This window comes from Macaca nemestrina, chromosome 1 (assembly GCF_043159975.1).
Source record: "Macaca nemestrina isolate mMacNem1 chromosome 1, mMacNem.hap1, whole genome shotgun sequence".
Taxonomy (NCBI): Eukaryota; Metazoa; Chordata; class Mammalia; order Primates; family Cercopithecidae; genus Macaca; species Macaca nemestrina.
Window position 1 is genome coordinate 232,061,672 of NC_092125.1, and position 25,238 is coordinate 232,086,909.

At 56.1% G+C, this 25,238-nt stretch overlaps 1 protein-coding gene across 3 annotated transcripts in view; it reads left to right on the forward strand.

Moving 5' to 3' along the window:
* The window catches only part of LOC105496715 (cilia and flagella associated protein 74), a 78,010-nt gene that overhangs the window by 35,106 nt on the left and 17,666 nt on the right, over positions 1-25,238 (forward strand). For all 3 annotated transcript variants that reach the window (XM_011767287.3, XM_071067886.1, XM_071067888.1), the window contains exons 13-21: positions 1,156-1,329; positions 3,324-3,442; positions 7,166-7,232; positions 7,991-8,080; positions 10,464-10,628; positions 11,390-11,549; positions 21,102-21,166; positions 21,719-21,841; positions 23,578-23,699. In XM_011767287.3, coding sequence (XP_011765589.2) covers positions 1,156-1,329; positions 3,324-3,442; positions 7,166-7,232; positions 7,991-8,080; positions 10,464-10,628; positions 11,390-11,549; positions 21,102-21,166; positions 21,719-21,841; positions 23,578-23,699 — 1,085 coding nt within the window. The remainder of the gene's footprint in view (positions 1-1,155; positions 1,330-3,323; positions 3,443-7,165; positions 7,233-7,990; positions 8,081-10,463; positions 10,629-11,389; positions 11,550-21,101; positions 21,167-21,718; positions 21,842-23,577; positions 23,700-25,238) is intronic.

A 25,238-nucleotide genomic window follows, 5' to 3' on the forward strand; every position in this document is an offset into this window, starting at 1 on the left:
CTGTCACCCCCTCCTGCTCGTCGACGCCCCCCGCCTCCCTCTCCACACTCATGCCTTTCCCTCTTCACAGAGCCTGGAGGGCACCACACGTGCTCGATGACAGACAGCTCTGTCACCGTGGTGTAACGGGGTGGGACGGCGGGGCTCCGAGGCTGAAAGGCTGAGGGAATGACTCTGAGCTACTCCACGTACTGTTGGAGAAGCGTCTTTCTGGAAGAAATGTGCAAACTTTCATTGACGGCCTTTTGTAAGAAACGCGCCCCATCTGGCGCCGGGGTTCCTCCGCCTCTGAAAGAGCAGGTGCAGCAAGACACGGTCTCCGCAGCAGCGTGGCTCAGGCTGTGGTCCTGTCCCACATGGGAGGGCAACGCCCGCCGCCCGGTTTCTGTAAGCGTTGGCCACCTCTACTGTCAGGGCAAAGGCCACTTGGTTCTGCTGTTTCTGAGGATGCCGGGCTGACCAGGGTGGTGAACAAGACAGGCCAGGCGGAGCCACCACCCACACACTGGGGAACCCCAAGGGAGAAGGCTGCCTCTGGACAAGAGGAGGGTCCCAGGTGGCACCCCCCAGGAAGCCAGGGAGGAGGCCGCCCGGCTGCCGGGCACGGGCACCGGCACCAGCAGGGGCAGCCCAGAGCCAGGACCCAGGCAGAGTCCACGCAGCTTCCAAAGGGACAGTTCAGGGCTCTTCAGTTCTGATCTTCCTGGTTGCTGGTGTTGGCCAGGGAAGCGGCTTTTCATCTTGAGAAAGCCCAGTGTGTGCTGACACTGCCCGCTCGAGAAACTGCTTCCTGCAGAACCTTTCAGAACCTTCCTCTTGTCCTGATTTAGCAATCTGGAAAGTTCCCCTCCACATCTTTCCCAGAAATCCACCTGAATCCGGAGCCGTCTGCTTTTCTTTGTTTCCTGGTTTCCCTTTTTCGGAAGTGAGGGCTCCGCACCTTGTCAACGGAGCAGAAAGTCAGTCGGTCCATCGGGGTCTTTCTGAGCAACTCAGAGCAACTCCCGGGCCGTGGGGCTCTTCCCGGGGCTGGTGGAGGCTGGTGGGGCTGGGCCGTCCGTGCTCCGCTAACCGCTACCCTCGCCTCTGAGCTGCCACCAGCGCCGCCCGGGTGGAGCCGCTGACAGCCCCAGCCTCCGTCTCTGTGACCCCCAGGTGCCCAAGGAGGACGTGGACCGAAAGCCCGTGGGCGGGACGAAGATGGACAAGGACATCCTGGCGCGAACGGTGGAGAGACTGCGGAGCAGGGTGGTCCACAAGCAGGTGGTGCTGGGGCGTGAGTTCCAAGGTCGCCCCTTCAACAGCAAACCAGAGCTCCTGCACTTCAAGGTGAGCCCGAGCTGGGCCAGGAGGAGCAGGGGACAGGCAGCAGCACGGGACGGCGGGGGACAGGCAGCAGCACGGGACGGCGGGGGACAGGCGGCAGCGCGGGACAGGCGGGGGACAGGCGGGGGACAGGCGGCAGCGCGGGACAGGCGGGGGACAGGCGGGGGACAGGCGGCAGCGCGGGACGGCAGGGGACAGGCAGCAGCACGGGACAGCGGGGGACAGGCAGCAGCACGGGACGGCGGGGGACAGGCGGCAGCGCGGGACAGCGGGGGACAGGCGGGGGACAGGCGGCAGCACGGGACAGGCAGGGGACAGGCGGGGGACAGGCGGCAGCGCGGGACGGCGGGGGACAGGCGGCAGCGCGGGACGGCGGGGGACAGGCGGCAGCGCGGGACAGCGGGGGACAGGCGGCAGCGCGGGACGGCGGGGGACAGGCGGGGGACAGGCGGCAGCGCAGGACAGCAGGGGACAGGCAGGGGACAGGCAGCGCGGGACAGCAGGGGACAGGCAGCAGCGCGGGACGGCAGGGGACAGGCAGGGGACAGGCGGCAGCGCGGGACGGCAGGGGACAGGTGGCAGCGCGGGACAGGCAGGGGACAGGCGGCAGCGCGGGACAGGCAGGGGACAGGCGGCAGCGCGGGACAGGCGGGGGACAGGCGGCAGCGCGGGACAGGCGGGGGACAGGCGGCAGCGCGGGACGGCAGGGGACAGGCAGGGGACAGGCAGCAGCGCGGGACGGCAGGGGACAGGCAGGGGACAGGCGGCAGCGCGGGACGGCAGGGGACAGGTGGCAGCGCGGGACAGGCAGGGGACAGGCGGCAGAGCGGGACAGGCAGGGGACAGGTGGCAGAGCGGGACGGCAGGGGACAGGTGGCAGCGCGGGACAGGCAGGGGACAGGTGGCAGCGCGGGACAGGCAGGGGACAGGTGGCAGAGCGGGACGGCAGGGGACAGGCAGCAGCACGGGATGGCGGGGGACAGGCGGCAGCACGGGACAGCAGGGGAGCCCCGCTGCAGCCCGATCCCTGGCGCTTTTTGCTTTTTTTTTCTTTTTTGAGACAGACTCTCACTCTGTTGCCCAGGCTGGAGTGCAATGGCACAATCTCAGGTCACTGCAACCTCCGTCCACCTCCCAGGTTCAAGCGATTCTCCTGCCTCAGCCTCCCAAGTAGCTGGGATTATAGGCGCCTGCCACCACGCCCAGCTAATTTTTGTATTTTTAGTAGAGATGGGGTTTCACCATGTTGGCCAGGCTGGTCTCGAACTCCTGACCTCATGATCCATCCGCCTCAGCCTCCCAAAGTGCTGGGATTACAGGCGTGAGCCACTGCGCCCGGCCTGCCTTTTGCTTTTTAACGCTGGAAAACCCAGGGGCTTCCTCAGGAGGCACAGGCCCAGGTGTGGACCTTCTCTCCAAGGAGGTGGAGGGAGAGAGGGCCTCATCTCCATGGAGGGCTGGACGCCAGTCTGAAGGGCAAATCCTGAGCAATGGGAGTGCCATGGCCCCAAAAGCCCTGTGCCACTTGGGGCAGAGGGGGCCCCTGAGCCTCGGGACAGGGATGTAACAGGGACAAGGTGGGAACATGCGAGGCTGAGGTTGGTGCCTGGATGCCTCCGCCAAACTCTGCGAGACACAGCGGCCCGTGGGCTCCGGTATTTTACCCCAGTTCAGGTCCATCCATGGAGTCAGGGACCCACCTTGGAACCCACAGTGTCTGAGCATTCTCTCTCACTCCCACCCGCTGGGCCCCAGCAAGGTCCCATCCTGCCTCAAGTCGCGAAGGCTCTTATGAGACAGGTTCCACCCCATACCCTGTCCTTCGTGCACCCCCGGGGCCTTCTCGATTCTGGGAGAAACCTCGGACATTGTTCCCTGGGAACCTCTCCCTAGTTGGCAAATGCTCACCAGTGGTTACCCTGAAGCAAAGCTGCCTCGGTGCTCACAGCACAGCCCCCTCTGACCCGCTCTGAAGCTACTGCCTTGACCTTTCCCAGGACTTTGATATTGGCAAAGTGTACAAGAAAAAGATCACGTTGGTAAACACCACCTACACGATCAACTACTGCAAGCTGGTGGGCGTGGAGGAGCACCTCCGGGACTTCATCCACGTTGAGTAAGAGGACGGCTCAGGTGGGGACGGACGTGATGCAGGGACAGCAGGAGGTTCATAGCTCCCTTCGTGTTCAGAACGGCTGGAACAGGCTCTGTCTGGGCATAAGCCCTCAGATCCGATTTTCACAAAGATTTTGTAGAGGGGGCTCCTCTGTCTTCTTGTGTCAAAGTCATCTGAGACCAAGCCCATTTCCCTTCACGAATGGCTGGAGGTTTGCCTGGCTGCCCAAGTTTCCTTTTGTTTTTCTTTGTTTTGTTTTGTTGCCTTTTTTTTTTTTTTTTTCGAGATGGAGTCTTGTTCTATCGCCCAGGCTGGAGTGCAACGGCGTGGTCTCGGCTCACTGCAACCTCTACCTCCTGGATTCAAGAGATTCTCCTGCCTCAGCGTCCCCAGTAGCTGGGATTACAGGCACCTGCCACCACGCCCAACTAATTTTTATATTTTTAGTAGGGACGGGGTTTTACCATGTTGCCCAGGCTGTTCTTGAACTCCTGACCTCAGGCAATCCATCTGCCTCAGCCTCCCAAAGTACTGGGATTACAGGCATGAGCCACCATGCTTGGCCAGAGTTTCCTTTTGTATTGTTAGGTTTTGATGTTGACCATTCTGATAAGTTTTCCCTGACAGCCAGTGTTTTCAGTGTCAAGGTGAAAGCTGTCTTCATTTCAGCACTGCTTCCTTGAACTATGGTTGTGCTTTCACTCAAACAATGTTTCCATTTGCTTTCTTGCAGACCTCACGTAGGTGTGTGTTGGATCCTCCTTGCTGGTCTTTCCTGTCTACTGTTTTCCTTCTGGTTGCCTTTAATGCTTTCTGCTTTCCTTTTCTTTCTTTCCTTTTTTTTTTTTTTTTTTTTCTTTTCTGGTTTTGTTTGTTTGTTTTGTTTTGTTTTGTTTTTGACAGGGTCTTGCTCTGTCAACCAGACTGGAGTGCAGTGGCACGATCTCAGTTCACTGCAGCCTCAATTTCCCGGGCTCCAGCAATCCTCCCACGTCCATCAGCCTCCTGAGTAACTGGGACCACGGTTGTGTGCCACTATGCCTGGCTAATTTTTCTATTTTTTGTAGAGACAGGGTTTCACCGTGTTTCCCAGGCTGGTCTCAAACTCCTGCACTCAAGTGGTCCACCTGCCTCAGCCTCCCCACGTGCTGGGACTACAGGTGTGCACCTGTGGGGCCTGCTTTCTTCTTTTCTATTTTATTTTTCTTCATTTTTCCCTCCGACGGCCTTTTCTGTGTTTTCTGCAATGTTTCTCTTTTCTTCTGCTCCTTAACAACTTTTTTTTTTTTTTTTTTTTTTTTGAGATGGAGTTTTACTCTTGTTGCCCAGGCTGGAGTGCAGTGGTGCGATCTTGGCTCACTGCAACCTCCGCCTCCCGGGTTCAAGCGATTCTCCTGCCTCAGCCTCCTGAGTAGCTCGGATAACAGGTGCGCACCACCACGCCTGGCTAATTTTTTGTGTTTTTAGTAGAGACGGGGTTTCACCGTGTTGGCCAGGCTGGTCATGAACTCCTGACCTCAGGTGATCCAGCCGCCTCAGCCTCCCAAAGTGCTGGGATTCCAGGCGTGAGCCACAGCACCCGGCCTGACTGACTTTATTTTTAAGAAAGTTCTTTCTCTTCTACTTCCTGTTTCCTGCCAGTTTTCTCTTTGTGGACAGGTTTGTAGGTCCAGGATGGCTTTCAGATTCCCAGTTCAGGAGTCTCCACTCCTGGGAGCATTGTGAAGTGCAGCTTCTCAAATGAGGGTCAGCAAGGGCAGGATCCTAATTCCCCCCTTGCTGTCCAGGTTGCAGAGGGGCCTCCTCTTCTCCCACCAGGCGTCTTCCTGAGGCTGCCCCAGGGGCGAGGGGTGCATGGGCTCTGATGGCCCCTCCCTGACACCAGCACTGGCTCGCTAGGACTTGGTGTCTTCCCGTGGAGGCTGTGACGTTCTCTTTGGGGAGCTGATTTTAGGTCAGCCTTAGCATCTTTGTTCCCACCTCCTTCCTCGCTTCCCTGCAGTTTTTCAGATCCGTGTAGCGCTCTGTGAGGGCGGGCGTGGAGAGTGCATGCTGGGGGTCGGTGTTTGCTTTTCACCTTACGGTTACTTTTAAGTCTGGGGGTTCTGTGTCCTCTAGTCACGCTGAAGGCCTGGGATTTCTGCGGCCCACCTGTTTCTCTTATTGATCCATGTGGCTTCTGGGGGCCGCATGCAGAGGTGGGTTTAGGTGGTCGCTGTGCTCTCAGCCACCGAGGCACTCCTCCCCGTGCTGGGATGAGAACTTCTTATGGACAGGCTGAGGCCACCAGTCTCCTGACCTCTGTCTCTTGTTGCTGGAGTGAGAGGTGGCCTCGGTCCAGGTGCCGGGTTTTTGGAGGATGCCTGGCTTTCCTCCTGCTTGCTCCGAGATTCTCTCATCCTTAACGTCCTGCAGCTCCGCTGTGTGTCGGTGTGGGCTGATTTTTCTTAGACCTCATTGTACTCTTGAATCTGAAGATTCAGATCTATGAACAATTTTGGGAACTTCTCAGCCCCAGCCCCTGCGGCATTGCCCCTCCCCTATTCATTCTCCGGCTCTGCCCTCCTGCTCCTCCTTTTGAAACCTCCCCATCGGGTGGGAAATTTCTTGTCTCTTTTTCACATTGGGTGGTGCTCTAGGTGCCGCTCGGTTCACCCCTTGTCCCCTTAGTGCTGCTAATCAACGGTTGAGATTGCTTAGTGAGCTTCTTACTCAGCTGCCCTGTCTCTCATTTCTAAAAATGCCAAGCTCTGTTTTGGATGAGTCTGCATTTCTTGACAGTGTCTTGTTCTTTTCTCACGTCTGGAATTCTCTATTTCTGTCTCTAACCGTTTTATCCACACGTCCTCTAACTTCTCCACTCCACACTCGTGTCGTCTGAAGCGTCGAGCTCGGCCCCGCACTCTGCTGTGCTGGTGTGTGTGAGGCGCGCACATCCACCCTCGGATTCGCTGCTCTCCCCGGCGGCTCCGTCCCGGGCTCTGTGCTGTTGGCACCGAAGCGTTTCCCTCCCAATCGGAGGAGCTTCGGGTTTTGCTTCTCCTGGTGCCACAGGAACGTTGCCAGCCAGGGACACACTTTTACACTAAAACTGTAGCTTGCGCATTTCCAAACCAAGCACATTAGGTAAAATCCAACCTTGTGAAATCAGTCTGGCGTCAGGAATTCCTTGGGGAGATGCTCCCTCACCCTGATCTGGGCCAAGACAGACCAGCTCCCTCAAAGGGCCTGTGCAGTGGGGGCTGTTTTTCTGGTTCTTTCCCTGAAAGAGGCTGAGAGAGTCGAGGGTCCTGGCTGTCTCAGGGCTCCCAGTTCCAGCTCTCTTCCTGGCTCCTGCCCACAGGCCCCTGGCCCCATATTGGTATCAAAGCCCTAGAGCCCTGGTCCCAGGCCTGGCACCTGTGCCCAGGGGAACTGTGGCCCTCACCGAGCCACGGGGTCCCACTTCCTGGCAGTTGGCCTGGGGACTTGCCTCACGCCTTCATTGATTAACTCCCTCACTCCACAAATATTCGCACACACTGGAGCGTCCCCTGCCTGCCAGGTACCGGGGTCAGCAGAGAACACAGCAGACCCAGCTCTCCCCCAAGTGAAGGTGGCAGAGGTGCAGGGCTGGGGCGGGGAGGAGGCCGGGAGACCCAGCCTGACTGCGCTCCGGGTGGCGAGGCGAGTGTTCACCCTCTGCAGCTCTAACCCCCGTGTGCTATGGGTCATGTCCTGCAGCTTTGACCCCCCGGGCCCCCTGTCCGCCGGGATGTCCTGCGAAGTGCTTGTCACCTTCAAGCCCATGGTGAGTCAAAGGGGTCGTTCTCTCTCAAAGGAGAGGTGGCGGTGGGTGGAGCCCATGATCGGGCGTGGTGGTGCAGACCGTGATGGAGGAAGGATGCACTTGGCCTCTCAGTGAGGATCACGCAGGCCCGTTTTGCTGTTTTAGTCCCAAAAATACACTCGACGTATTCCTGAAATGTCGGGCAGAACCGCAGCGCAGCTCCTCTGCGTTAGTGGCCGAGGGCATGCACTCTCGGGTCTAAGTCGGGAGGGCTGGGATGTTCTAGGAAGCCCTGCCAGTGTGCGGCCCTCCTGAAATGCCCTCTGCGGACTCCTTCCCCTGGGGTCACCCGAGCTGGGCGGGTGGCAGGTGGCCCCGGCCCAGGCAGCCACAGCACGTGTAACGGGCTTAAGTTACAGAAGAGCCGGGAGTGGTGGCTGATGCCTGTAATCCCAGCGCTTCGGGGGGCCGAGGTGGGAGGGTCGCTTGAGCCCAGAAGCTCAAGACCAGCCTGGGCAACATGGCGAGACCCCGTCTCTACAAAAAATACAGTTAGCCAGGTGTGGTGGCGCATGTCTGTAATCCCAGCTAGTCGAGAGGCTGAGGTGGGAGGATTGCTTGGACCCCAGGTGCGAGTGGGTGGAGGGGGGTTGCAGTGAACCGAGAAGGTGCCACTGCACCCCAGCCTGGCCAGCAGAGCCAGACCCTGTCCAAAAAAAGAAAGAAAACACACAAAAGTTACAGAAGTTTATGGTGGTTGGGGTCATTTTATTTCTTAGATAAACAAAGATCTAGAAGGAAATATCTCATTTTTGGCTCAGACGGGCGAGTTTTCAGTTCCATTGAAATGTTCAACAAAGAAATGTTCGGTGAGTTCAAAGTGTCCGAGCCAGCATTTCTCGGGGCATCCTGGCTGGGAACTCCAGTGGGACGGCATCTCCTGGGAGGGGGTGCAGGTAGGGCAGGGACCAGGGGGAGGCTCCAATCTCCACCAGGGGCCGAGCCCCTTCTTCCAACAGCAGCTTAGGTGGGCCTGAGCCGGACCTTGGGTGGGGGTCTCGAACGTGGGGCACTCGGACCAGCACTGGAAAAATGAGACAAACCTTGCTCCGTGTGGATCCCAGACTGCAGGGCCCGTGCCTCAGAGGAACCCTTAACATCCATCTGAGAAGGCTCCAGTCCTTCCTACAGCTCTTGGAGGGGGGTCACCCTTGATTCTTTTTAATTAAGAAAAATTTCAAGCATAGTGGAAAACAGAACAGCAGAACGAGGCTCCAGGTGCCTACAACCCAGACCCCGCATCATCCTGGACCCCGCATCGTCCCAGACCCCACATTGTCGGCCTCGGACACCTTTGCTTGGTCCAGCAACTGCTGTATCTGTTGCTGATCCATTTCAAAGTACATTGGTAAAATGTCAACGCTCCACCCTCAGAAACGTCAGCATGCATCTCCAATAAACCAGAAACCCACACACCATTGTTCACCCCCCCTCGCCCACGCCTGCCGAGTAATCAGCTCGCACTGCACCTGCCACACAGCAAGCGGCTCCTGGCTCAGCTGCGAGTGTGAGGCCCCCTGCGGCCGGCCCTGTCCCGGCTGGACTCCAGCGCGGCAGCTACGGCAGCACGAGCATCTCCCAGAGGACGGTGGGGACATCATATCTCCTAAGAATTCACGGGCCAAGGCAAGTCCCACAGCCCAGGCCTGCGTCAGCGGGACAGGGAGAGGCCCATCCTTGCATTAGAGGAGGAACAAGCTGGGGCAGGTGAAGGGCAGAGGCCGCGCTGTGTCCCCCCACCCCCAGCAAGATCAGCAGACGCCCTCATGGTCGCCCGTGGTCCAGGCCACGCTGCCCCCAGCCACCTTTGATGAGCACCGTGTAACTTTCTCTGTCGTGTGCTTCCGCCTTCGCCGCGTGTCGCCGTGGGGAGGGGCTGCTGCAATCAGAGTCACTGATGGTGGTGGAGAGAGAAGTTTTTTCCTCTCAGTTTCTTCGTAGATTCGCCAACGTTTGCATATTTAGTGTGTTCCAGTCACTTTAGTCTCCCTTCCTCTCGGCACTCAAGTGGCCTTGCCATGGCCTTGGCAGCCGTGGCCCCGCTGGGGTTCATGCAGGAACTGCCACCGTCCTAGGGCGCCCGAGCAGCCCCTTGCCCTGTGGCTGCCGCCTTCTCCTCAGAGCAGTCGCGGTCCAGGCGGCAACTCCGCTGTGCGGGTTCTTGGTGAACCAAGACTCAGGCCCAGGACATGGAGCACCAGGGCTGGGGCAGCAGGAAGTCCCCGCCCCAGCGACGGCCGGGCTCCGGCTCTCTCCTGCTCAGCCTGGGAGCGCGGCAGGAGTCTGGTGCTGGCCGGCTCCACTCCGGATCAGCGTCACGGAGCACGTGCCCAGCATGGCCCTGGGTGTCCTGGCCAGAGCTGCCCCGGCCTCTCCCGCGTTTGGTCTCTGCAGTGTCAAGTGCTCCTCTGTGACAGGAGCACCGAGGCCCTCGGCTCCCCTGAGCAGGGGCTTCTCCCAGGGGAGCGTCCAGGCTGGGGACTGTAAAAACAGTAAAGCCCTGTCTGAACGAGGGGAGAGCAGGGCCCAGGCGGCTCAGGGGGAAGGAGGCGGCCTCCCCTGGCTGGACCCCGGCCACCCTCTGTGAACCACGTCCATTTGCGTCGGCGGCCCCTGGTCCTGCCCCTGGAGCAGGAGCACAGAGTGGGGGGCCCCTGGGCCTCCAAACTCAGAGCCCAGAAAAGCCTCCCGAGGAGGGGCCCCTGGGCAGAGCCGAGGTGTGGCCCAGGCCTGCCTCCTTAGCCAGCGCCAGAGCTTCTGTGGCCTGTGGCCCACGACGGGCATGGTGAGGCACCGCCACGGAGGGCGTGCTCCCGTTCTGGAAGGACACTCCCTGGGTCCCTGCATCCAGAGTCCGGCTGACCGCGCCCAGGAATGACGCCATCCACACTCAGGAGCTCCAGAGTCCCATGTCCGGCTCCTTGTCCAGGCCCTGCGTCCTCTCACCGAACCCTTGTTACTCCTCGGCAAGGGGGTTCCTGCCTTGATGTTCCTAAAACCAGACTCGCCTGCCGCACCTTGTCATGAGCAATACACGCCTGACTTCCGGGTTGAATTGTGTACCTGCTTGTGCGGTGCACAACACGCACAAATGCCCACGGCAGCCCTGCCTGGAGCCACGTGCAGCCCTCGCGCTGGGCACCCTGTGGGCCTGGCACGGTGGCCCTGGGTTCACTCTGTGTCCTCTGGCAGCTGTCCCTCGACAAGGAGCTCATTGACTTCGGCAGCTACGTGGTGGGAGAGACCACGTCTCGGACCATCACACTGACCAACGCTGGGGGCTTGGGCACGAGTTTCAAGTTCCTGCCAGCTTCAGAGCCCTGCGAGACGGACGACTCCCAGTCCATCCTGAAATTAGTGAGTGTGCCGTTCAGCCATGGGGGACTGGGGGGCCCTGCTCCCCAAATCCAGTCCCATGTGGGTGAACACGGGTGACAATATGAGGTTCTCAACAGTGGGCCTGGGAGGAGGGCAGTGTGGGGGCCTCCTCAAATCAGCCTAAGCAGAAGAGACCAGCTTCCACAGGACACCTGGTCACCTGGCCTCAGGGGCAGCGGCAGCAGGACACTCCCTTTCTCAGGCACATAGCAGCAGGGGCGCTGGCCAGCAGCTCCAGGCCTGAGCGCCCCAGGAGACCCAGCCTCCCCCCACACGTCTCTGAAGCCCCAGGCGTGGGGGCGGGAGGGCTGGACAGTCGCATTCCATGGCTGCAGCTGCACCGGTTCCAAGTGTGAGCACGTCTTGTCCTGTCCCGGGTATGGGTATCTCAGGGCTCAGGTGGAGAGTAGGCTCAGCCTCTAGCCAGCCAAGGAGGAAGGAGGATCGGACCAAGAGGAAGATGCAGCTCACACTCCCAGGCTGGGGCAGCACAGCCATGCCCACCCGGCCTAGAGCGAGGGAGGCTGAGGGGTGACCCTGAGCCTCTGGATGAGCTGCTGCTGTGATCCCACAACCAGGACGGGTGAGACGAGAGCAGGCAGCCGAGGAGGCAGCTGAGGGGCCACGCTGGAGCCAGGGCCCAGCCCCTGACACGGCCTGTCCTCGTGGGAGTCTGGGCAGCTGACTGGGGGAAGGAGGTGGGAAACCTCCCAAGCCAGGGTGTTGATTCTCCTCTCCAGAGCAGCATCCTGACCTACGAAGATAAAAGCTTGTATGACAAAGCTGCCACCAGCATATCTGAGCAGCAGCTAGAGGGCACAGAGTCCTCCCAGGCGGACATGCAGAGCCGGAAGGAGCTGGAGAAGCTGGACAAGGAGCAGGAGGAGGAGCAGCCCACAGGTGAGCCGGGTTGCCAGGCCAAGGCAGGGTGGGCGGGCAGCGAGGGCCCCAGGGCAGCATTCCAGGGGGCTGAGGGGCCCAGGGGAGGATTGGAAAGGAGAGAATTTCCCCAGGCCTTCGATGTTCAGTGACAGTTAAGCAAGAAAATATTCCTATGTACCACTAAGTGTTGTTTTTGGAGCACGCTGACAGGTGTGCTCACGTTGACACTAACAGAAGACTTGCAGGCCCCTCCAGCATCGGCCCAGCAGGCCCAGCACGGGCCACACGGGGTGGGGAAGAGGCTCTGCGGTGCCCCCTGGAGCGGCCGGGCTGCGGGGGCTTCTGTCTAGCTCCACAGCTGTGGCTGTTGTTAGATTTGCACCAGCGGGAAGAGGCGCCGAGAAAACAGGCGGGTCCTACCCTCCCCACGCCTCCCACCCTCCACCCCGCTGCCATCGGGAATCACTTGCGTCTCCTCTTTGCTTCTCTTGATCGTTTTCCCACATACACATCGAGATCCACAAGCCTCTGGGCTCCACCTGTCTGTCTTCGCGTGGTGCGAGTTCCGTGTGCCCTGCAGCGCAGGGTGGAGCTGGGCCAGTTCTCCACAGCCGGTGTGAGCCACACTTTCCGGCGTGAGCCGCACTTTTCCGGTGTGAGCCGCACTTCCGGTGTGAGCCGCACTTCCGGTGTGAGCTGCACTTTTCCGGTGTGAGCTGCACTTCCGGTGTGAGCCGCACTTCTGGTGTGAGCCACACTTCCTGTCCTCACCACTGCGTGGCATTTCCTTTCCTGAGACAGCCTCGGGTTCTAGATCCGTCGTCCTGCCAGCACACGCTTGGGAGCGTTTGTGGTACACACTGTTGCAAACGCGGCCACTCTGCACTTCCCCTCAGGCCTGTGTGTGAGTTCCCACAGGGCACGGGGCTGGGGTTCATGCCGGCATCACAGGGCATAGCCAGCCTCACTGGCATCAGCTAATATCAAAGTGAGTTCTTTTTCTATGGAGACAGGGTCTCACTCTGTCACCCAGGCTGGAGTGCAGTGGTGCAGTCACAGCTCACCGCAGCCTCGACTTCCTGGGCTCAAGCAGTCCTCCTGCCTCAGCTCCTGAGTAGCTGGGAGTACAGGCACACACCACCACACCTGGCTAGTTTTTGTATTTTTTGTAGAGACAGTGTTTCACCATGTTTCCCAGGCTGATCTTGAACTCCTGAACTCATGCTATCTGCCCACCTCAGCCTCCCAAAGTGCTGGATTACAGGCATGAGTCACCTCGCCCAGCCCACCGAGTTCTTTTTCAAAGTGGTTGTGTAAGTTTACACTCCCACCAACAGTGTACAAGACTGTGCTGTTCAGTGTGGCTGTCACTGCCATATCTGGTTTTTTTGTGTTTTTTTTGGTTTTTTTTTTTTTTTTGAGACGGAGTCTCGCTCTGCCGCCCAGGCTGGAGTGCAGTGGCGCGATCTCAGCTCACTGCAAGCTCCGCCTCCCGGGTTTACGCCATTCTCCTGCCTCAGCCTCCCAAGTAGCTGGGACTACAGGTGTCCGCCACCTCGCTCAGCTAGTTTCTTTTTGTATTTTTTAGTAGAGACGGGGTTTCACCGTGTTAGCCAGGATGGTTTTGATCTCCTGACCTCGTGATCCACCCGTCTCGGCCTCCCAAAGTGCTGGGATTACAGGCTTGAGCCACCGCGCCTGGCCGTCACTGCCATATCTGTCTGTTTAAACTTAAATTGATCCAAATTAAATAATAGTGAAAATTCAGGTCCTCCTCCACAAGGGCCACATTTCACATGCTCCACAGTGACCTGTGGGCAGCAGCTGCCCTACTGGACAGCCCGGAAGCCCAGCTCTGCCTGGTCACAGAGGGCCCTACAGGGCCACACTGGGCTTGAGGGCCTTGTGTCACGTCCTCAGGAGGGTGAGGTCAGACAGCCCGGGGCTGCCTGTCTGGAGGGTCTGCACCAGTCTGCCGTTGAGATGTTGCTTTGTGATTTCGCAGATCACCAATGAGATTACGTGTCTTTCCATGGGCCCATTTACAAGTTGTATTTTCTTTGGTGTGGCATCTCTGTTTAAGGCTTTCCCTCGTTCTTCTGTGGGGTTGTTTGTCTTCTTCTCATTCATTCATAGGAGCTCTTCATGCACCCGGATTCCAGCCCTCGTCCCTGAGGAATGTTGCAGGTGCTGCCTCGAGTCTGTGGCTGGGCCTTCCTCTCCCTTTATGATGTCTTTTCTCAAATCAAAGTTCTTCAGTCCAGTCTTTGCATATTTACCAATCGTTTCTATTGGAATTTGTTTTTTATGCTTTTTAGGCGATTTTTTCTCCTCCAGGGTCATAAAGACATAGGACATCGCTTTTGTGTTGAGGTGTACGATCCACCTCAAATTCACTCCTGCTTGTGGTGGAAGTCGGGGCTGAGGTTCATTTCTCCGGCGCGTGTTTGTGTATTCCACGGCACAAGTGGACTCTGCTATCCATTCGATCCATTCATTGTCCGTGCCAAAAATCAATTGACCAGCCAGGCACAGTGGCTCACACCTGTAATCCCAGTACTTTGGGAGGCCGAGGCAGGCAGATCACTTGAAGTCAAGAGTTTGAGACCAGCCTGGCCAACATGCTGAAACCCCGTTTCTACTAAAAATACAAAAAATTAGCCAGGCGTGGTGGCGGGCGCCTGTAATCCCAGCTACTTAGGTGGCTGGGGCAAGAGAATTGCTTGAACCTGGGAGGCGGAGGTTGCAGTGAGCCGAGATTGCGCCATTGCACTCCAGCCTCGTCTATGAGAGTGAAACGCTGTCTCAAAAAAAAAAGAAAAGAAAGTCAATTGACCATATAAGCATGAGCTTATACAGTTCTTCCCTCTTTTTTCTGATTAATTGATCCATTTAATTATTCTTATGCCAGAGCCATTGTCTTGGTTATCATGGACTCAGACAAAGCCTTGAAGCCAGGTGGTGTAAGTCACCCAACTTCATTATTTTCTTCACAATATTTGCGTTAGGGCCTCAGGATAGTTTAGGTCCTTTACATTTCCACATAAATTGTAGAATCAGCTTTTTTATTTCTACCAAAAAGCATAGCATGAATCTAATTGGCATAGCATTGAATCTATAGATCAATGTGGGGAGAATTGACATCTTAACAGTATTGAGGCTGGGCGCGGCAGTTCACACCTGTAATCCCAGCACTTTGGGAGGCCAAGGCAGGAGGATCACTTGAGCTCAGGAGTTTGAGACCAGCCTGGGAAACATAGGGAGACCCCATCTCTAATAAATTTTTTTTAATTAGCCAGGTGTGGTGATGCGCCTCTGTAGTCCCAGCTATTGGGGGACTAAGGCAGGAAGATGGCTTGAGCCCAGGAGGTCAAGGCGGCGGTGAGCTGTGATTGCACCACTGACTGCAGCCTGGGCAACAGAGAGACCCTGTCAAAAAAAAAAAAAAAAGAGTCTTTTAATTCATAACCATTATCTCCCCATTTAACTAGGTCTTTCTTTTCTTTTCTTTTCTTTTCTTTTTTTCTTCTCTCTCTCTCTCTCTCTCTTTTCCTTTTCTTTCTTTTTCTTTCTTTCATCAATATGTTATACAGTTTTGGTCTGTTTATCCAGTGACAGTCTTTGACTTTCTTTAGAACATTTAATCTATTTAAATGTGTTGTGATGATTGATACATGTGGATCCATTTCTACCATCTTATTTTGTGCTTTACATTGGTCTTACTTTTTTGTTTCTTTTCTTTTTTTTTTTTATTTTATTTTATATTCTGGCCTTTTATCCTCTCTCTTTATTTTCTTCTTTACTCATTACAATGACCCCTGGCCTTTGAATTGGCCTCAGAACTGCCAACACCTTGATCGGGCCCAGTGGCTCACGCCTGTAATCCCAGCACTTGGGGAGGCCAAGACGGGTGGATCACCTCAGCTCAGGAGTTCGAGACCACCCAGGGCAACATGGTGAAACCCCATCTCTACTAAAAATACAAAATATGAGCCAGGGGCCGGGCGCGGTGGCTCAAGCCTGTAATCCCAGCACTTTGGGAGGCCGAGACGGGCAGATCACGAGGTCAGGAGATTGAGACCATCCTGGCTAACACGGTGAAACCCCGTCTCTACTAAAAATTACAAAAAACTAGCCAGGCGAGGTGGCGGGTGCCTGTAGTCCCAGCTACTCGGGAGGCTGAGGCAGGAGAATGGCGTGAACCCAGGAGGCGGAGCTTGCAGTGAGCCGAGATCCGGCCACTGCACTCCAGCCTGGGTAACAGAGCAAGACTCCGTCTCAAAAAAAAAAAAAAAAAAAAATGAGCCAGGAAGGGTGGCAGGCGCCTGTAGTCTCAACTACTCTGGAGGCTGAGGCAGGAGAATCTCTTGAAGCCGGGAGGTGGAGGTTGCAGTGAGCCATGTTTCTCGTGGAATTCCCTGCATGCTGAGCCAAAGCTGTGCTCTTCTGAGGGAGGCTGCCTGTGCATTGGCCACTCACCAACACTCTTTCAGCCTGGACAGTATTCTCTGCAGTCTGCGTGAGACAGTTTGCATCACACAGGCTGGTCTCAAACTCCTGACCTCAAGTGACCCACCCATCTCAGCCTCCCAAAGTGCTAAGATTACAGGCGTAAGCCACCATGCCTGGCCATCAAGCATAGTATAGTATTTTCTATACTGTGGGAACGAACCATTGGAACACTTCATTAAAATGTGAATTATCCCAGAACTATCTATGGATGAATGCAGTTCCAACCAAAATTCCAGGAAGATTTTTTAATGGAAATTGACAAGCTGATTGTAACGTTCATATGGAAATCTAAAGGACCTGAAGTGACCAAAACAATTTTGAAAAAACAAATTTCAAGGACTTACACTACCTGATTTCAAGATTAATATAAAGTACAGTAACAAGACAGTGTGGTGTTGAACAGAGACAGAGACCCAATGGAACAAGATAATGGAAAAATAGACACACAATTATAGTCGACTGGTTTTGAACAGAGGTGCAAAGGTAATTGCTTGGAGAAAGAACAGTCTTTTCAACAAGTGAGGCCATAACAATTGGATAAACACAAGCCCCCTCATATAGTCTGGCTCTGTGTCCCCACCCAGGTTTCATCTCAAATTGTAATCCCGACGTGTGGAGAGAGGAAAGTGACTGAATTATGGGAGTGATTGCCCCATGCTGTTCTCATAATAGTGAGTGAATTCTCATGAGATCTGATGCTGTTTTAAATGCATTCTCACCCCTCTCTCTCCTGCCACCATGTGAGACGTGCCTGCTTCCCCTTCCAGCCCCCATGACTGTAAGTTTCCTGAGGCCTCGTCAGCCAGGTGGAACTGTGAGTCAATTAAACCTCTTTCCTTTATAAATTACGCAGTCTCGGGCAGTTCTTTAGAGCAGTATGAAACAGACTAATACGCCCCCCTCCAATTTAAATTTAACTCGTTCCTCATACTATAAACAAAAAATTATCAAAATAGATCATGTACCTAAAAGTTAAGCCTAAAAATATAAAACTCCCCCCCGGAAAAAACACAGGAGAGAACGTGTGGCCCTAGGTGAGGCAAAGGTTCTTCGTAGACATAACATTGAAACTATGGCCCATGGTTTAAAAATTGTAAACTGGACTTCACCAAAACCAAGAACATCTGCTCTTTGAAAGACACTATTGGCCGGGCGCGGTGGCTCAAGCCTGTAATCCCAGCACTTTGGGAGGCCGAGGCGGGTGGATCACGAGGTCAGGAGATCGAGACTATCCTGGCTAACACGGTGAAACCCCGTCTCTACTAAAAATACAAAAAAACTAGCCGGGCGTGGTGGCGGGCGCCTGTAGTCTCAGCTACTCGGGAGGCCGAGGCGGGAGAATGGCATGAACCCGGGAGGCAGAGCTTGCAGTGAGCCGAGATCACGCCACTGCACTCCAGCCTGGGAGACACAGCGAGACTCCGTCTCAAAAAAAAAAAAAAAAAAAAAAAAAAAAAAAGAAAGACACTATTAAGAGACCGCAGAGATAAGCCACAGACTGGCAGAAAGCATTAGCAAATCACAAATCTGATAAAGAATTTGTATTCAAACTATGTAACTTTCAAAATTTAACTGGAAAATAACCCAGTCAAAAAATGGGCAAAAGGCTGGGCGCGGTGGCTCACACCTGTAATCCCAGCACTTTGGGAGGCTGGGGTGGGCGGATCACCTGAGGTCAGGAGTTTGAGACCAGCCTGGCCAACGTGGCGAAACCCCGTCTCTACTAAAAATACAAAAACCAGCTGGACATGGAGGCAGGCGCCTGTAGTCCCGGCTACTCGGGAGGCTGAGGCAGGAGAATCGCTTGAACCTGGGAGGCGGAGTTTGCAGTGAGCCGAGACTGCACCATTGCACTCCAGCCTGGGCAACGAGAGTGAAACTCCATCTCAAAAAAAAAAAAAAAAAAAAAGGGCAAAAGACCTAAACAAATGCTGCACCAGAGAAGATATGTGGATGAGAAATTAGCACATGAAAAGATGCTCAGCATCATTAAACATGAGATGAAGAAAATGTCAATTAAAACCACAATGGGACACCACTACACACCTATATGAACAGCTAAATTATAAACAAAAAACAAAAAGTTTGACAATAGCAAGTGCCGGTGAGGAGCAGCTGGAACTCCAGTGCTGCCCCTGGGGATGCAGAATGGCACGGCCACCAGCGAAACGCTCAGCAGCAACGCCAGACACCCACCAATGCCACTCCTAGGTATCCGCCAAGAGAAGCGAAAACTTAAATTCACACAAAAACCTGTGTGTGAATGTTTGTGGAGAGCTTATTTGCAATTGGCAAAAACCTACGACCCTAATGTCCCACACCTGGGGAGCGGATAGAGAAACCGTGGGGTCCCTGCCATGCAGCGCCGCTGGGCAGCAAACAGACAAAACCTTTGACAGAGGCCGTGCCGTGGACCAGTCTCAAATGCATCGTGCTAAGGGGAAGAACTCAGACACAAAAGACTGTAAGCTCTGTGAGTCCATTTTTGTGACATTCTAGAAAAAGAATATTTTGGCTAAAAATGGCAAAACTATAGAGACAAAATAGATACCGGTTGCTGGGGCAGGGGAAGGGGTTGACTAGAAAGGGGCACGGGTGACACGGGCATGATGGGGCTGTTCAGTGTCTTGACTGCTGTGATGAGTGTACAACCACATGCATCTGTCAAAACTTGCAGAAAGTTCCACTAAGAAGAGTCCATTTTACTATATGCAACTTATTCCTTAAAAAAAAAAAAATAGAAAAAAATCACTCACCCAGAAACAACAGAAAATACTGCCATTGACTGGGCACGGTGGCTTACACCTGTAATCCCAGCACTTTGGGAGGCCAAGCAAATCACTTGAGGTCAGGAGTTTGAGACCAGCCTGGGCAACATGGCAAAACCCCATCTCTACTAAGAATACAAAAAAAATTGCCAGGCATGGTGGCACGCACCTGTAATTCCAGCTACTTGAGAGGCTGAGGCACTTGAATCGCTTGAACCCGGGAGGCTGAGGTTGTGGTGAGCTGAGATCGCACCATTGCACTCCAGTCTGAGCGAAGGAGGAAGACTGTCAAAGAAAGAAAGAAGAAGAAGGAAAGAAGGGAGGGAGGGAAAGAAAGGAAGGAGGGAGGGAAGGAGGGAAAGAAAGGAGGGAGGGTGGGAGGGAGGAAGGGAGGAAGGAAGGAAAGGAAGGAAGGGAGGGAGGGAGGGAGGAAGGGAGGAAGGAAGGAAGGAATTGCAGCAGTCTTGCACGGTTCAGACATGGGTGTTATTTGACATCAAAGATCAAATGAGGATGCTTAATACATTGAAAAGTACTGCATGGTGAGACTCCATCTCTACGAAGAAGAAAAATAGCCAGGCATGGTGACATGCATCTGTAGTCCCAGCTACTCAGGATGCTGAGCCGGGAGGATTGCTGGAGCCTGGGAAGGTGAAGCTGCAATGAGCCGTGATCACGCCACTGCATTGCAGCCTGGGTGACAGAGTAAGACCCTGCCAAAAAAAAAAAAAAAGAAGAAAGAAAAGAAAAGACTAGAATAAGGAGACCAGGCCATGGTAGCTCATGCCTGTAATCCCAATACTTTGGGAGGCCAACACAGGAGGATCGCTTAAGCCCAGATGTTTGAGATCAGCCTGGGCAACATAACAAGACCCTGTCTCTACCAAAATATATATATACACACATATATGTATATAAAAATTAGCCAAGCATGGTGGCATGCACCTGTGGTCACTTGAAACCAGGAGGCCGAGGCTGCAGGGAGCAGTGATTGCACCACTGCACTCCAGCCTGGGCAAAGAGTGAGACCTCGTCTCTAAAAACCAAAAAGCTGCTGGACCCAGAATCTGACCACCTGGGCTCAGGTCCAGGCTCTTATTGCCGTGGTGATCCTGAGGCAGCCAGAGTGGAGGGCAGCTGACCCAGCTGCACCCCTTCCACATTCAGAACCGGGGGCCCCTGGCTGGGCGTGGTGGCTCACACCTGCAATCCCATCACTTTGGGAGGCCAAGGTGGGCGGATCACAAGGTCAGTAGTTCGAGACCAACTTGGCCAGTACGCTGAAACCCCATCTCTACTAAAAATACAAAAATGAGCCAGGCATGTAGCAGGTGCCTGTAGTCCCAGCTACTTGGGAGGCTGAGGCAGGAGAACGGCATGAACCCGGGAGGCAGAGGCTGCAGTGGGTCAAGATCACACCATTGTACTCCAGCCTGGATGACAGACCGAGACTCCATCTCAAAAAAAAAAAAAAAAAAAAAAAAAAGGAACAGGGGTCCCTGCGGCCTTTACAGCTCCAGACCCCAGAAATAATGTGCACAGTGTTTTGAAGTCGTCACCCGGCTCCCGAAGAGCCCTGCCGTCCAGACGCCGAGCCCAGGGCAGGCTCTGGCAAGCCCATGGGGGCTCCCCATGATGACCTGGCCTGGCCGGCGGCTGCTCTGACCCCACCCGGCAGTGCGACAGAAGCCAAAGGAGAACGCCAACCTGCACGTGGCCTCTCGAATTGCATCGATTCAGGTGCAAAGTCAACAAAAAGTCCTGCTCGGACTTGCAAGGAAACAGCTCTGCTACCTGGGGCCTTGCTGACCAACTGCCGGCAGGTGCCCCCAGAACCCAGCGGCAGATGGAAACCAGGAGCCCGCCACGGGGACGTGATGACTCCAACACGCCAGTAGCAGGTACCCGTAGGGAACACGAACGCTACGTCTGTGGGAAGTTAGGTTACCAGATATGATGGTAAGAGAAGAAACATCCCCAAAAGATGACACTGTTTTAGAATTTTCTGGACTTAGCTGTCCTTCCCACTCCAGCCTCTAATACCCTCGCCCTGGGGCTGGCGGGCTGTGAGAAAATGGAGGTCCTTGGGAGAGGGCTTCCAAAGCCCTCCAGGCACCATGGGGACTGGCTGCACACCCTCTCTGGGCCTGGGTCCCCCAAGGGGCCACTACAGCCAGAAAGGACAGAGCCCAGGATATGGGTTTGGAGGTGGTGACCACGTCCCGAGGGGCCCTGGGCCACACGCCTTCACCCTGCCAACCCTCACCTCTGGATCCCCTTTTTCTTCCAGAACCGGAGAGATTAACCACAGCGATACCTTCCAGCGAAGAGCAGACGGAGATCACACTGGGGGAGGTCAGCCAGCTCAGGCCCTAAAACAGCTGCCACGATCCGAGACAGCGCCCACCTTCCCCCAGCCCCAGCCGCACCCCAACCCACTGGCCCTCACCGCCAGGTGGCCCTTGCCTTTGACCAGAGATGGGCTGGACGGTGTCCACCGGGCACTTGCAGCCTCCAGGCCTCTTGTAATCTCAGCTGGCGTGGGGCCACCGCCTCCACAAGCCGGGGCTGTGCAGGACCCACAGGTTGTTTCCTGGATATGGGGTATTGGTGAGACGTGGGGTGGACGCTGGCCGTGGCCTCCCTGGCCGGGGCACGGCCCTGAGCTCATGAGCAGGGGAGAATGTGGAGGAGTTCAGGCTGCCTCCAACTCCCCTGGCTGGGATCCCACAACAGTAAGTCCTCCAAGGGCTGGGCCAGGCCCAGGACATCTGTGGCCAAGTGGCCACCCAGGGACATGGGTCCCGCTACCTTCCATCCTTGCAGCAGCGCACCATTGTGAGGGTTGGGAAGGGATCCTGAAAGCCATGAAGCCTGGCAGACCCCATGGCATCTCTTCCTGTGCAGATAACAGAGGGGGAAATTGGCCCCTTCAGCTCCATCAAGGTGCCCATCATCTTCACCCCGGTCGTCCCAGGAAACGTCCAAGCCAGGTTCAAGGTCATGTTTAAGAACCCCCAGTGCCCAATGGTGAGTATTCCTGCTGCCATGCCACACGCACGCCCTGGCCCCTGCCTCCACAGCCTTGTGCAGCAGCTGCCCTTGGCCACAAGGTCGCCATTTGCCCATGCAGGGATGGCCAGTTAGTGGCACAGATGGTGACACCACAGTTTACAACACACACACATGCACACTGGCATACACAGGCAGACATGCTTCTATGAGACACACACGCATGCCCCTGCAAAAACATGCATGTATACACACGCACACATGCAGAGCCCCGCACACACATGCACACATGCAGAGCCCCCCGCAGATACATGTACACACTCGCACACAAAGGGCCCCCGTGCACACGCACACACACACAGAGCCATTGTTCTTTTTTCTTTTTTTTTTTTTGAGTCAGGATCTCATTCTGTCACCCAGGCTGGAATGCAGTGGCAGGATCACAGCTCACTTCAGCCTCTTATCCCTGGGCTCAAGTGATCCTCTTGCCTCAGCCTCTCGAGTAGCTGGGATTACAGCTGCACACCACCACACCTGGCTAACTTCTGTATTTTTCATACAGATGGGGTTTCGCCATGTTGGCCAGGCTGGTCTCGATCTCCTGACCTCAAGTGATCCACCCACCTCGGCCTCCCAAAGTGCTGGGATGATAGGAGTGAACCACCGCGCCCAGCCCCAGGCGACAACTTTCTGTGCTTAAAAATTCCTCTGCACCCCCTCTGCACCCCCATGGGCTGGAGCGGTTGCCTGTCCCAGGCTGTGGCTCCTCGCATCCTCCAAAGTGTTCAGAGTCCTCGGCTCACCCCACAGCACCAGGACAGTACCACTGCCTAGGCGGCTTTGTGCTGGGCTGCTGCACTTCCCCAGCCCGGGGCTTGCAGGCCCTCCCAAAACCTGACTCATTCCCTCCAACCTCCTGAGGCCCCAGGAGTCAGTGCCCGGGGAGAAGCACTATCTCGGCTCACTGCAACCTCTGCCTCTGGGGTTCAAGCGATTCTCCCGCCTCAGCCTCCCACATAGTTGGGACCACAGGCACACATCACCACGCCTGGCTAATTTTTGTATTTTTTGTAGGGACGGGGGTCTCACCATGCTGCCCAGGCTGGTCTCAAACTTGTGGGCTCAAGCAATCCTCCAAGCCTGGCCTCCAAAGTGCTGGAATTACAAGTGTGAGCCACCGTGCTTGGCCATAGAAAGGTTTTTTTAAACACCTAAATGTTAATGAGTATGAAGCTGAGTGGTAGGTACTTGGCGATCCAGTATTCTGTTCTGGTAATAGATGAACATTTAAAAAGAATATTTGGCTGGATGCAGTGGCTGATGCCTTTAATCCCTGCACTTTGGGAGACTGAGGTGGGTGGATCCCTGAGGTCAGGAGTTCAAGACCAGCCTGGCCAACGTGGCGAAACCCCGTCTTTACTAAAAATGCAAACATTAGCCTGGCATGGTGGCGGGTGCCTGTAATCCCAGCTACTCGGGAGGCTGAGGCAGGAGAATTGCTTGAACACGGGAGGCGGAGGTTGCAGTGAGCAGAGATCACACCACTGCACTCCAGCCTGGGTGACAGGGTGAGACTCCATCTCAAAGAAAAGAACATTTTAAATGACATGATATGAAAAGTGCCACAGCCATCCCAAAGAGTTAGAAAACTCAAGCCCATGAAACGTTCCTCCTGGGAGCTGTGTCAGTGTTCACCAACATCGCCTGCTTTGCCCAAAGAACTCCTGTTGCTGAGCTCACGTGTCCATATCCAGCTGCATTTCAGGGTCATGGGCGTGGCCATCGATGTGCCGGTCTGGGTGCCAAAGCCCAGCGTGGACCTGAAGATCTGTATGTACGACCGGCTCTACCAGGACTCCGTGCTTGTGCACACACGGTGAGCCCCCCCCCATCCACGCACACGGGGTGACTCTTGCACACACGGCGAGCCCCTGCCCGTCCACGCAGACGGGGTGACTCTTGCACACACGGCGAGCCCCCCCCGTCCACGCACACGGGGTGACTCTTGCACACATGGTGAGCCCCGGCCCGTCCATGCACACGGGGGCACACAGGGTGACTCTTGCACACATGGCAAGCCCCCCCGTCCATGCACACAGGGTGACTTGCACACACGGCGAGCCCCCCCGTCCATGCACACAGGGTGACTTGCACACACGGTGAGCGCCTGCCCGCCTGTGCACAGGCAGTGAGCCCCCCAGTGGCCAGCGGGGACACGGCAGCTGGGGCTGCCACAGCTGCTGTCCAGGCCCTGAACGTCACCCTGTGTGGCAAGGGGGGTGCTTAGCACCGTGGTTGGGGAGAGGGACCTTGGTGAGGGTGATCCAGGGTCATCTGGGAGGCGCCAGTGTCATCACAGGAGGCGTCATGGGGAGGCAGGAGGGTCAGAGTCAGGCCAATCTGAAGACACCGCACTGCACATTCCCAGCCCGTGCCGGGCCCACAGGAGTCGGACCGCAGGAGGGCAGGCGCTGCGAGAGCCGTTCCTACCCAGGTCACCGGGCGGGAGGTGCCTGTGCCTGGGGCCAGTGCCTGGGGCCTCGGCATCCGCACACCCTGCTCACGGTGGAGTCTGCCGTGACCCGGGATCCAGCTGCGTGAGTTAGCGTGGCTGCGGTGAAGTCTGCGGTGACCCAGGAGCTGTGTGAGTTAGCGTGGCCACGGTGGAGTCTGCTCACCTCCGGCATCCATCCTACCACAGCTTCTCTATGGCCTTGGAAACGTGACAGAAAGGGCCCGGGCGTGTCTGTCAGGCACTGTGGGCTGGGTGGGGCTCAGCTCCGTGGATGGTCTCCGGCTGTGGTTGTGCGTACCTCAGTGTAGCCGTGTACTCGTTTGTATGGACTCTGGCCCCACAAGGGAACCAGAAGACAGAGCAGCATCTGCCGGACAGGGAGGGCGCGGTCTCTGAGCACCCGGGCACCCACCTCGCACGGGGCCCCAGCAGTAGGGGTGCAGAGGCCGGTGTGCCCAGACGCACTGTGGGTGGTCTCTGGGTAGTGGTTAGAGGTCAGAGGCAGGTCTGTGCTGGACGGAGACGGGGCTGACACAGCACGGGTGACTCGCGTGGAAGCACAGGAGGAAGGAGAGATTTCTCACTGCTACACCCTCCGGGTCCCCCGTCGTGGATTGCCCGGGGCAGCGGTGGTGAGGCGGCCACACCACCGTGTTCAGCAGAGGCCCAAAGACGGGCAGGGGAGGGGGGCTTGCTTCACTGTGGGAACAGGGCGGCTCCCGGTGGTCCTGAGGAGGCTGTTGGCTTGAGGGAGCTGGAGATGGAGACCAGACAGACGCAGCCTCCCAGGTGACTGGTGGGTACCTTGGCTCTCTCAGGCGCATCTTGGGTTGGAGGCTGCAGTCATCACCGAGGCCTGTGGCTGTCCCAGGCCCCCCACGTGCCCTGTGCTTGAGCTGC